Consider the following 13,678-nt stretch of genomic DNA (forward strand, 5'->3'; position numbering starts at 1 on the left):
ATTGTTAGTAGAGACGGGGTTTCACCGTGTTAGCCAGGATGGTCTCGATCTCCTGACCTCGTGATCCGCCCGTCTCGGCCTCCCAAAGTGCTGGGATTACAGGCTTGAGCCACTGCGCCCGGCCAGTTTTTTTTTTTTTTTTTATGTATTATTCTAAGTAGTGGTTTTGAACTCTTAGACCAAGGAGTAGCAATTGGAATACACTGAATTAAATAAGGTCAAATACGAGAATATTTCTGAAGCAGAATTTGATGTATTCATTGGACAAGAGGTGAGAGAAGAAAGTCTGATGAATTCCAAATTTCTAGTTTAGAAAACTAGTCTGATAATGGCATTAATCAAGAGCACAGAGAACCAAGAAACTTGAAGTTTGACACAGTGTCTGGTTAGATGCCCTTGATGCAGTTTCCCCAGTTTCCTACCAGAATACTCATGATGATGCAAAAAGTGACAACAGAAATATCTAGGAGGCTGGGCATGGTGGCTCACACCTGTAATCCCAGCACTTTGGGAGACTGAGGCCGGTGGATCACCTGAAGTCAGGAGTTCGAGACCAGCCTGGCCAATATGGTGAAACTCCATCTCTACTAAAAATACAAAAATTAGTTGGGCACGGTGGCGGGTGCCTGTAATCCCAGCTACTCGGGAGGCTGAGGCAGGAGAACTGCTTCAACCTGGGAGGAGGAGGTTGCAGTGAGCCGAGATCATGCCATTGCACTCCAGACTGGGCAACAAAAAAAAAACAAAATCTGTGTCAAAAAAAAAAAAAAAAAGAAAGAAAGAAAATAAAAAAGAAATGTCTAGGAACTGAGATAGGTGTCTGTCTTAATCCTTAGGGAAAAACTGAGATAATGCACCCTGGCCTCATCTGGAAACAAAAATGCTTGGAGAGAGGTAGTGAGTCATTACCTATATCCCACTGTTACTTTCCTGGCCCAGTAAACCAAGGCCCACACTAGCCAGAAACTGGGCAGCCCTCTGCAGAGCATCGCCTAATGCTATTTCAGGGACTAGAGTGGTATATCTTTTCTTACTCTATCCGCCCTAATTTTTCTCTTATCTGTTTTAGGATACAAGGTCCCTGTTGGACACTTGGTATATGATGGCATTACTGCACAAGTGGCATGGGCCACACAAGTCGAGTATTATCTGCTAAGACAGGGATGGGAGAGTCCTGGGTATAGGACACAATGGAAGCTGTCATTTCTCAGATCTTTTATTGGTTTAGAGAATCGGTGAGGAAAAGGAAGTTGGGGTGTAGCTAGGCCAGGACTGCAGTGAGTAAGTGTCTCTAAGAAACTGGAAAATAACTGGGAGTGGGGCTGGGTGTGGTGGATCACTTGAGGTCAGGAGTTCAAGACTAGCCAGGCCAACATGGTGAGACCCCATCTCTACGAAAAATATAAAAATTAGCTGGGTGTGGTGATGTGCACCTGTAGCCTCAGTTACTCGGGAGGTTGAGGCAGAAGAATCACTTGAACCTGGGAGGCAGAGTTTGCAGTGAGCTGAGATCATGTCAACTGCACTACAGCCTAGGCAAGACAGTGAGACTCTGTCTCAGTAATAATAATAATAATAATAAATAAAAATAAATAATTGGGAGTGGTGCGTATTGGCCTGTCCCATAGTTGTAGATACATGGAGCCTTTTAGCCATCACACAGATTGAGAGTAGGGTCAAGAACTGTTTGTTGTCTCTTAACAGATGATAAATAAATCCTAATAAACAATACAGGGCCTATGAGTGAACTCAGCTGGTTAAGGATATAAGAGGAGTGAAGACTAGAAAGGTCCACTACAAAATGCTCAGTAAAGTACAAGAAATCATTACACTTATGAATTCTGAGCAAAAAGCCAAGGATAAAATTGGCTGAGATGAAACACAAAATGGGTATAAGATTATAAGGAAACTAAAAACAATGAGCAAGAATTAAATACATAAAAAGAGTTGGCCTGGCGCAGTGGCTCATACCTGTAATCTCAACACTTTGGGAGGCCGAGATGGGCAGATCACTTGAGGTCACAAGTTCGAGACCAGCCTGGCCAACATGGCAAAAAAAAAAAAAAAAAGTCTCTACTAAAAATACAAAAATTAGCACTTGTAATCCCAGCTACTTGGGAGGCTGAAGCAGGAGAATCGCTTGAACCTGGGTGGTGGAGGTTGCAGTGAGCCAAGATCACACCACTGCGCTACAGCCTGGATGACAGTATAAAGCTCTGTCTTGGGAGGGGTCGGGGAGAAACCATAGAGAAAGCAAAAAGAACAACGTTGTAAGGGTAGAAATACGTGATGGAGGTTAGCCTGGAAGAAAGGACAGTTGTTGAGCTGAAATAGGGAACAGAACCAACATAATAATTCTCCAGAAACCCAGAACAAATGGAACCAAGATAATAATGGTAATAGTTCAAGTTGCCTCCTTACTATGCCTGACACCTGTCTACTTGAATCCTTATGACAGTCTTCAGAGAGAAGTCACTGCTGTTCTTGCCATTATGCAGAAGAAGGGTGGAGATAGGCAATAAATTACCTCTAGTCACACAGCTGTTACAGATCACTGATGATTTATTAGAAGAAAACTTTTCCCAGCTGTAATGGCCTGTATTGTGAAGAGGGAGTAGGTTTGCTGCATTCTGAGAAACATCAGTAATCACAACTAGTTCATTCTTGGTAACAACAGTTTTGTTAGTAAGTACAAAACTCTTTATTCAGTAGATAATTTATTGTCTCTTTGCAAATAACACATAGGGGTGAGATTTTAAAATAATGCTTTGTATTGATATCTCCATTTCTAATTCTTCCTCCAGTCCACATTTGTATCCCCCTTCTCACCAGTAAGAAATATCTGTGTGTTCTGTGTATTTGTTTATTTACTCACTACAGTAATACACATAGAAGAGTTTTGGAATTACAGGCTGGGCGTGGTGGCTCACACCTGTAATCCCAGCACTTTGGGAGGCCAACGCAGGCAGATCACAAGGTCAAGAGATTGAGATCATCCTGGCCAACATGGTGAAACCCCATCTCTACTAAAACTACAAAAATTAGCTGGGTGTGGTGGCACGTGCCTCTAGACCTAGCTACTAAGGAGGCTAAGGCAGGAGAATCACTCGAAACAGGGAGGTAGAGATTGCAGTGGGCCAAGATTGCACCACTGTACTCCAGCCTGGGTGAAAGAGTGAAACTCTCAAGAAGAGTTTTGGAATTACTATACCATCACCACCATCAGTTGTTTTTTGTTGGAATGCAGTATATCCCACTGAGGGTGGATGGTCAGAGTACTATGTTTAGAAGCTACTTAGAATCTGATTCTTTCCTTCTCTAATTATGTTATCACCCTGATACATGGGTAGGTTTTTTTTCTTTGTACTTAGTTTTAGGGTCCTTGTTATCTATTTAATTTTTAAAATATGTGAAACATTAACATGGCTTAAATGTCAAAACTTTTTGTATAAAAATGTTTCCTCAGGCCAGTCGCGGTGCCTCAAACGCCTGTAATCCCAGCACTTTGGGAGGCCGAGGTGGGCAGTTGAGGTTAGGAGATCAAGATCATCTAGGCTAACCCGGTGAAACCCCTTCTCTACTAAAAATACAAAAAATTAGCTGGGTGTGGTGGCAAGCGCCTGTCGTCCTAGCTACTTGGGAGGCTGAGGCAGGAGAATGGCGTGAACCTGGGAGGCAGAGCTTGCAGTGAGCACAGATCACATCACTGTATTCCAGCCTAGTTGACAGAGTAAGACTCCGTCTCAAAAACAAACAGAAGTTTCCTCAGAGAAGTTTCATTCCTTTCCCTATCCCTTCTTTCCTGTTTCTATCTATACACTGGGACAATAATTTCATTACTTTCCGGTTTATTCTTCCCAAATTGCTTCTTTTTGGAAAAATTAACTGGTAAAAGTATATTTATTTTCCCTCCATTCTTAGCTCTCCTTTCTCATGGAAGTCCTTTCTTCTGCAAGAGATAGTATGCCATATATACTCTTCTTCACCTTGCTTTTTTTCCCTTTATGTCTCACACAACTTACTCTCTTTTTATTTTTTTTGAGATGGAGTCTCATTCTGTCAACCAGGCTGGAGTGCAGTGGCATGATCTCGGCTCACTGCAACCTCTGTCTCCCAAGTTTAAGCGCTTCTCCTGCCTCAGCCTCCCGAGTAGCTGGGACTATAGGCACACGCCACCATGCCTAGCTTATTTTTGTATTTTTAGTAGAGATGGGGTTTCACCATGTTGGCTAGGATGGTCTCGATCTCTTGACCTCGTGATCCGTCCACCTCAGCCTCCCAGCATTACAGCCTCCACGCCTTGTAATGCTGAGATTACACACGTGAGCATTTATATTATACATCAGGTGAATCACCTGATGTCAGGAGTTCGAGAGCAGCCCCACCAACATGGTGAAACTCCATCCCTACTGAAAATACAAAATTAACTGGGCATGGTGGTGCAGCGCCTGTAATCCCAGCTACCTGGGAAGCTGAGGCGAGAGAATCGCTTGAACCTGGGAGATGGAGATTGCAGAGAGCTGAGATTGTGCCACTGTATTCCAGCCTGGGCAACAAAAGCAAAACTCTGTCTCCAAAGAAAAGAAAGAAATCAGTGAATAAAAGATAATTGAATTTACTTCCTATTTTTCCTAAAGCCACACGTCTGTTAAATTCATTCTTTGTTTTTTTCTCTCCAATTTCAGTCTGTGCTGAGACCTATAACCCTGATGAGGAAGAGGAAGATACAGATCCAAGGGTAAGACCCAAAGCAAAGATGTTAGGTAGAATTGTATTTCTAATTAACTCCCCTTCTCTACATACCAACAACTCATCATACTAATAATTAAATACAAATTAAAATATCAATGAAGTGACATTTTCAATCTAACAAATTGAAAGCTGCACTGGTTGAAGGTATGGTGAGAAGTGCCTAGCTGTAGCTGTCAGAAGCCTTAAACAGGCTGTGCATGGTGGCTCACACCTATAATGCAAACACTTTGAGAGGCTGAGGCAGGAGAATTGCTTGAGGCCAGGAGTTTAAGACCAGCCTGCACAATATAGCAAGACCCCATCTCTGGGGAAAAAAAAAAATTAGCTGGTTTGGTGGCATGTGCCTGTATTCACAGCTACTTAGAAGCCTGAGGCAGGAGGATTGCTGCTTGAGTCTAGGAGGTTGAGGCTGAAAAGAAAAAAAAAAAAACAACTGCTGGGCATGGTGGCTCACACCTATAATCCCAGTGCTTTGGGAGGTTGAGGTGGGAAGATCACTTGAATCCCAGGAGTTTGGGACTAGCCTGGGCAATGTAGTTAGACCTCATCTCATTAAAAAAAAAAAAAAATTAACAACAAGCCTTAAATACTTAGAGCCAGGCCAATTGATTTAGCATTTACCTAAAGGAGAATTCATCCCTAATGAAAGTTGGATCCTTCCTGAGGATGTACAAATGGAGTTTATCATAGTGTTATAACAATGAAAAATGGAAACAACGTAAATGACCCAAAATATGGGATTACCAGGGGCTAAATTACGGTACATTCAAATGGAGAGAATCTGTAGCCATTGAAAGTGATGGTACAGGACTGTATGTAATGGCATGGGATGTATGTTTGTGTGAGGTACATTTTATACAGCATTTTGTAAATTAAAAAATTTGAAATATATATATAGAGAGAGATTTTGTAAATTAAAAAATTTGAAATATATATATTTATTTGTATATATGTATGTATCGAAAATTCTATCTGGAAGGATACACCCTAGATGTTAACAGTGGTTGTGGGAAAACCATGTTTGATTTTTGGGTGCTTTAAAAAAAAATAGTTTTTTAAATTTCTGTACAATTGAGGTAAATTATTTTTTGTTTGTTTGTTTTTGTTTTTTGTTTTTGTTTTTTTGAGACGGAGTCTCGCACTATCACCTGGGTTGGAGTGCAGTGACGCGAATTCGGCTCATTGCAACCTTCACCTCCTGGGTTCAAGTGATTCTCCTGCCTCAGTCTCCCGACATAAGTTACTTTTATGAGAGCATGTATGAACTATAATTTTTAAAAGATTGATATTATAGACTGGGTGTGGTAACTCAGGCCTGTAATCCCAGCACTTTGGGAGGCCAGCACGGGTGGATCACCTGTCAGGAGTTCGAGACCATCCTGGCCAACCTGGTGAACCTTCATCTCTACTAAAATACAAAAATTAGTTGGGTGTGGTGGTGGGTGCCTGTAATCCCAACTACTCGGGAGGCTGAGGCAGGAGAATTGCTTGAACCCGGGAGGCCAAGATTGTGGTGATCTGAGCTCACACCACTGCACTCCAGCCTGGGTGACAGAGTGAGACTCCATCTCAAAAAAAAAAGATTGCTGTTATAAAATCTTTAGTGGGCCAGGCACGGTGGCTCATGTCTGTAATCCTAGCACTTTGGGAGGCTGAGGCAGGTGGATCACAAGGTCAGGAGTTCGAGACCAGCCTGACCAATATGGCGAAACCCCATCTCTACTTAAAAATACAAAAATTAGCCAGGCGTGGTGGCGCCCACCTGTAATCCCAGCTACTCAGGAGGCTGAGGCAGGAGAATCACTTGAACCTGGGAGGTGGACGTTGTAGTGACCCAAAATCACGCCACTGCACTCCACCCTGGGCGACAGAGCCAGACTCCGTCTCAAAAAAAAAAAAAAAAAAAAAAAGAGTAACTTATGAAAGATTTCTGAAGTATTGTAATAAATGCTACCATTTTTGTGACTGTAAAAATCCTGTAGATTAAATTTTTTGTTCTAGCTATTGTAAAATTATTGATGACTAAAACAGTTTTTTCTAATTTAATATCACAAATTTAAAATACTTAACCCTTTTTTTTTTTTTTTTTGAGACAGAGTTTTGCTCTTGTTGCCCAGGCTGGAGTACAATGGTGTGATCTTGGCTCACTGCAACCTCCGCCTCCTGGGTTCAAGCGATTCTCCTGCCTCAGCCTCCCAGGTAGCTGGAATTACAGGCATGCACCACCACGCCTGGCTAATTTTGTATTTTTAGTAGAGATAGGTTTGTCCATGTTGGTCAGACTGGTTTCGAACTCCTGACCTCGTGATCTGCCCGCCTCATCCTCCCAAAGTGCTGGGATTACCTGGGATTACAGGAGCGAGCCACCATGCCCAGCCTTTTTTTTGTTTTTTGAGACGGAATCTTGCTCTGTCACCAGGCTAGAGTGCAGTGGTGCGATCTTGGCTCACTGCAACCTCCTCCGACTCCCCGGTTCAAGCGATTCTCCTACCTCAGCCTCCCGAGTAGCTGGGATTACAGGCATGCGCCACCATGCCCAGCTAATTTTTCTATTTTTAGTAGAGACGGAGTTTCACTATGTTGGCCAGGATGGTCTCGATCTCCTGACGTCGTGATCCGCCTGCCTCGGCCTCCCAAAATGTTAGGATTACAGGCATGAGCCACCTCGTCTGGCCAACACTTTTAACATCTATTATTTCTGGTCAGATTAAATGATGTACTTTTTTTTTTTTTTTTTTTTTTTGAGTAGATGCTCAATATTTGTTTAATGAACAAATTTATAACCCTCTGCTTTATGGATGAAGATCCTGAGGCTCCCAGGGGACAGCTGACTTGCAGGGCTGGTGCTTTTCACCTGATTGCATTGCCCCTCCACCTTCAGCATGCAGCTTGGTATTTATGTAAAATTAAAATTACAGAAACCATGCTTTTTATTTTTCCCACTTTTTGGAGAAAGAAATATACCAGTCTTTAAGTGGTTATTTTAAAATGGAATAAAACAATTTCCATGGTTTTATTTGGATTGGCAGGTGATTCACCCTAAAACTGATGAACAGAGATGCAGACTTCAGGAAGCTTGCAAAGATATTCTCCTTTTCAAAAATCTCGATCAGGTAACACTGATTTCGAAAGTATTTTTATTATAATGATCTTTTAGCTTTGCTCCTATTTGTCACTTAAACTTTAATTTTTAGCATCCTAGCCACAGCCGTATTAAGCATAAACCTTAGATTCATCTTACATACAAATGTTTTCATTGTATTGACCAGACATGATCTTTCAGATGCCTTTTAGTGCAGTAATCCCCCTTATGCTTGGTTTTTGCTTTCCAGGGTTTCAGTTACCCATAGTCAATAACAGCCCAAAAATACTAAATGGAGAGTTCCAGAAATAATTCCTAAGTTTTAAAAGGCATGCCGTTCCGAGTAGTGTGATGAATCTCATGCTGTCCTGCTCTGCTGCCACCCAGAACACAAATCATCACTTTATCCCAGTGTATTCATGCCATATATGCCACCTGCCCATTAGTCACTTAGTCACCATCTAGCAGTACTCATATTCACGTAACCCTTATTTTACTTAATAATGGCCCCAAAGCACAAGAGAAGCAATGCTGGCAATTCGGATATGCCAAAAAGAAGCCATAAAATGCTTCTTTTAAGTGAAAAGATGAGAGAAATTTAAGGAAAGAAAGGAAGAAAGAGAGAGAAAAGAAAGAAAAGAGAGGGTGAGAGAGAGGGAGAGAGAGAGAAAGGAAGAGAGAAAGAAAGAAAAGGAAGGAAGGAAGATAGGAAGGGAGGGTGGGAGGGAGGGAGAAAGAAATTGTATACCGAGATTGCAAAGATCTATGGTAAGAATGAATCTTCTGGCTGAGTGCGGTGGCTCATGCCTGTAATCCTAGCACTCTGGGAGGCTGAGGTGGGTGGAGTTCAAGACCAGCCTGGCCAACATAGTGAAATTCCGTCTCTACTAAAAATACAAAAATTAGCCAGGTGTGGTAGTGTGCACCTGTAATCCCAGCTACTCAGGAGGCTGAGGCAGGAGAACTGCTTGAATCCAGGAGATGGAGATTGCAGTGAGCTGAGATCACACCATTGCACTCTAGTCTGGGTGACAGAGCAAGTATATATAAGAATGAATCTTCTATCTGTGAAACTGTGAAGAAGGAAAAAGAAATTTCTGCTAGTTTTGCTGTCGCACCTCAAACTGCACAAGTTACAGCCACAGTGCGTGTTAAGTATTTGGTTAAGATGGAAAAGGCATTACATTTGTGGGTGGAAGATACGAACAGAAATGTTTTCCAATTGACAGCAGTGGGGTTCAACACTGTCTGTGGTTTCAGACATCCACATACCCCTTGGAACATATTCCCCATGGATAAGGGGAGGACTGTCGTATTTTTCTGAGCTGCTTTGGCACTTTCTCCAAGACAAAACTGATAATTTGAAGAGCATGCAATTTTGTCATGTTGCAAGGAAATGCTCAGATTTGCATGACCCTGGTTTAGTTTGGAGGTCTGAATTTATCCTACAAAGAGATTGATTTTTCTGAAGATGCTGGTATGTAGTTCCCTTCATTGATAATAGTTAACTCACTGGCTTACCACAGTATGTGATAAGTGCTTCTTGAGAATGGTGTGTTTCTGCAGGGCCTAGCATAGGATCTGTGACCTGGGCCTGTCCTCCCTCTCTTGGTGGTAGAAATAAAGAACAAGGGCTATCTCCTGATGGGTGTCCTAGTACATTTGAGCTGCTATAACAAAATACCATAACCTGGGTAGTTTATAAACAGTGGAAATTTCTCACAGTTCTGGAGTCTGGGAAATCCAAGCTCAAGGTGCCAGCAGATTTGGTGTCTGACTAGTAACCCACTTCCTGGTTCATAGATGACCATCTCTGAATCACATGCAGTAAGTACTTCAACATTGTTGGTAGTCTTGGAAACTGTAACTTTAAGCAAAACAACCTATAATGGAACCTTTTTTTTCCCCCCATCAGTGTTATAATGGTGTTATTTGAGGACCTTCTATACATTGTTTTGCTTATAGTCACAGTTTTCAAGAACCTATCAGCCACTTTAAGTGAGGACTTACTGTGTTTCGTTTGGTTGTCATGTTGTTATTTTAGTCTCCTCTAACCTAGAAATGCTCCCCTTCCACCCCTTTTATTCTATATCTCATGACACATGTGTTTGAAGAGTCCAGACTAGAAGAAGAAAAGTGACACAGAACAAGAGGCTTCCAGCAGGCAATCCACAGGCTAGGTACAGATGTCTGTGTTTGTTCTGTATTGTACATGTAAATTTAAATTTATTGCCAGTATTTAAATAGGAGATTTCTGGCAACGCTGGGCTCACATTCCAGTGAATGTGGGTAACACGTCAATTGCAAGCCATCCTTTTTAGTATTTGTCAGCTTATACAGTATTCAACACACATGGAACTAAATACACTTTTTGGTGATACTCAATTATCGTGGTAGTACAGTCACTCTGATAGAACATAAACTCACATGGAATTATGCAGTCATAAAATTACTCTTTTTCCAGGTCTTCAGTCTACATTCCTCCAAAGAGAAAGTCTCTTTTTTTAATTGAACCTGGTATTCTTTAGTGACTCCCTAATAATCACTGATCTCCCTGTCTGACAGGGATGATGGCCCCAGACTGAGACCATTGTTTCATAGAATTTAATAGTATTATTTTCTTTTCATTATACTTATTGACATAGTTGATGTCTGGTTATGGCAGGCAATAGTAGTAAGTAATTGTATGTGCTGTATGCAAATGAAGCAATATTAGCTGTCTTATAATAGATCTCATTTATTGAGTATCTGTTGTTTTGTAAATACTTTCCTAGGTTTTTCTCCTTTGGTCATAAAAATTGATGACCTGGAATCTTTGTTATACCCTTTTTACATATGAAGAAACTGAAGTTCACTGGGCGTGGTGACTCACGCCTGTAATTCTAGCACTTTGGGAAGCCAAGGTGGGCGGATCACATGAGGTCAGGAGTTCGAGACCTGCCTGGCCAACATGGCAAAACCCCATCTCTACTAAAAATATAAAAATTAGCCAGGCGTGATGGTACAGACCTGTAGTCCCAGCTACTCAGGCAGCTGAGGCAGGAGAATTGCTTGAACTCAGGAGATAGAGGTTGCGGTGAGCTGAGATCACACCACTGAACTCCAGCCTGGGCAACAGAGTGAGACTCTGTTTCCAGAAAAAAAGAAAAAAAAAAAGATACTGAAGCTCAGCGAGGTTAAGTGACGTGTTTTGCTAGTCAAAAGCAGTTGTGCTGTTCCAAAAGATAACCTCTAAGCCGCAGCAGTCCTTTAGATCTGATGATCCTGTTAAGCTCAACACCTGTAGGAAGGTAGCAGCATATGGCTTTACACGTGACATAGTGGAGCCATCAGGCAGGTGATAGTCATGTGGGTATGGCTGGGAGAACATTGACCATGATTTAGATAATATTTTTGCGTAAATTGTGGGAAGCTTTTTCAAAACAATACTGCCTCAGCAGACTTGCCAATTTGCTGTCTGCTGAGGTACATGGAGGTGCAAAGCTGAATGGTCCCAGGAAAGCATTTGTTTCAGACAACCTTTAGGTTTCTGTTTGAATGTGGGGACTTCTGTTACATAGTCACAAATTGAGATAATTATGGTCACTGCTTTTTTGCAGCATATGTAAGGCTATTTTTCCTTCTTGTGCATACCCTGCAGGAACAGCTTTCTCAAGTTCTTGATGCCATGTTTGAAAGGATAGTCAAAGCTGATGAGCATGTCATTGACCAAGGAGATGATGGAGACAACTTTTATGTCATAGAACGGTAGGAGATGGAGCTTTGAAATTGTGTGGCCACACTTAATCGGATTCATGAATCAGTGCAGATGCTTTATCCTATTCTGTATTCAGCCCAGAGAGGCTTAGGGCCAAGTGAAAAAGCTTCCCAAAGCCTTGTGAGAGTCCACAGCTTGTCCCTCTCTACCAGTGCTGTCCTGAGTCCTCAGCACAACTCATATTTGAAGAGCAATCATCTAGAGTAGAAAGTCTTTAGGCCAGGTGTGGTGGCTCACGCCTGTAATCCCAGCACTTTGGGAGGCCAAGGCCAGTGGATTACTTGAGGTGAGGGGTTCGAGACCAGCCTGGCCAATATGGTGAAACCCTGTATCTACTAAAAATACAAAAATTAGCCGGATGTGGCGGTGCATGCCTGTAATCCCAGCTGCTTGGGAGGCTGAGGCTGGAGAATTGCTTGAACCCAGGTGAAGGTTGTTGCAGTGAGCTGAGACCCCACCACTGCACTCTAGCCTGGGCAACAGAGCAAGACTCCGTCTCAAAAAAAAAAAAAAGAAAAAAGTCTTCTTTACAGTTAGTTAAGGAGTGCAGGGTGTGCTTTATAAACATGTTATTTGCCAGTGTCGAGTGAATTGATTCCCTGAAGAATTAGCCATGGTGCTATAGTTGTTTGAGTCTTCATGTTCGAGCCTGATTTTACTCATGAATATGCTGCCCTGACCTTAACCCCTCTGGCTCAGATCTAGGTATTAGGAAAAAATGAAATATTTGGGCTTGGTCTGCTCACCCTACTGTGTCCTAACCTCTTGAGCTTAGTATCCTCTTTGGCTGGTGGCAGTGAGGTGGGTGTCCTGATCTCCTTAGTCCTGAAAGAAACACTCTCATTAGAGTTTAACATCAATAAGATATTGCTTCACCTGATATCTTCCATTAATTTAAAAGTAAAATGGTTTTTGGAGCTAGATAATAAAAAGGAAACAAAAACAATTTTTTTATCTCGAAGTAATTTCAGAGTTACAGAAAAGTTAAACAAGTAGTACAAAAAATGTGTCACAGGCCTGGTGCGGTGACTCATGCCTATAATCCCAGCACTTTGAGAGGCCGAGGCAGGTGGATCACTTGAGGTCTGGAGTTCGAGACCAGCCTGGCCAATGTGGTGAAAGTCCATCTCTACTAAAAAAAAAAAAGTACAAAAATTGGCCAGGCACAGTGGCTCATGCCTGTAATCCCAGCACTTTGGGAGGCCGAGGCAGGTGGATCACGAGGTCAGGAGTTCAAGACCAGCCTGACCAACATAGTGAAACCCCGTCTCTACTAAAAATACAAAAATTATCTGGGCATGGTGGCGCACGCCTGTAGTCCCAGCTACTCGGGAAGCTGAGGCAGGAGAATCGTGTGAACCCGGGAGGCAGAGGCTGCAGCAAGCTGAGATTGCCCCACTGCACATCAGCCTGGGCAACAGTGTGAGACTTTGTCTCAAAAACAAAAACAAAAATTAGTTGGACATGGTGGTGTGTGCCTGTAATCACAGCTACTTGGGAGGCTTAGGCAGAAGAATCACTTGAACTTGGTAGGTGGGTGGAGGTTACAGTGAGCCGAGATAGTACCACTGCACTCCAGCCTGGGTGAGAGTGAGACTCGGTCTCAAAAAAAAAGAAAAAAAAAATTATAAATACAGGTTCCCCAGGTTAGTGTTCTCCCTTTGCTTCATTAAATTGTTGACAAGGAAGGGTGTGGTGGCTCACACCTGTAATCCCAGCATTTTGGGAGGCTGAGGTGGGCGGATCACTTGAGGTCAGGAGTTTGAAACCAGCCTGGCCAACATGGTGAAACCCCAGCTCTACTAAAAAAAAAAAAAAAAAAAAAATAGCATGCCTGTAGTCCCAGCTACTTGGGAGGCTGAGGCAGGAGAATCACTTGAACCCACAAGGCAGAGGTTGCATTGAGCTGAGATTGTGCCATTGCACTCCAGCCTGGGTGACAGTGAGACTTCGTCCCCACCACCACCAAAAAAAAAGTTGTTGGAGAGTAAATTGCAGATATAATGCCCCTTTATCTCTGAATACCTCAGTGTGCATTTCCTAAAAAGGATGTTCTCTTACTTTAGTACAGAACAATTATAAAAAAC

At 42.3% G+C, this 13,678-nt stretch overlaps 1 protein-coding gene across 2 annotated transcripts in view; it reads left to right on the top strand.

Annotated features, from left to right (window-relative positions):
- Positions 1 to 13,678, top strand: part of PRKAR2A (protein kinase cAMP-dependent type II regulatory subunit alpha) — a 90,922-nt gene that overhangs the window by 51,251 nt on the left and 25,993 nt on the right. For both annotated transcript variants that reach the window (XM_023231461.2, XM_023231460.1), the window contains exons 3-5: positions 4,686 to 4,738; positions 7,782 to 7,865; positions 11,475 to 11,581. In XM_023231461.2, the coding sequence (XP_023087229.1) occupies positions 4,686 to 4,738; positions 7,782 to 7,865; positions 11,475 to 11,581 (244 nt within the window). The remainder of the gene's footprint in view (positions 1 to 4,685; positions 4,739 to 7,781; positions 7,866 to 11,474; positions 11,582 to 13,678) is intronic.

Source organism: Piliocolobus tephrosceles, chromosome 2 (genome assembly GCF_002776525.5).
Source record: "Piliocolobus tephrosceles isolate RC106 chromosome 2, ASM277652v3, whole genome shotgun sequence".
Lineage (NCBI taxonomy): Eukaryota > Metazoa > Chordata > Mammalia > Primates > Cercopithecidae > Piliocolobus > Piliocolobus tephrosceles.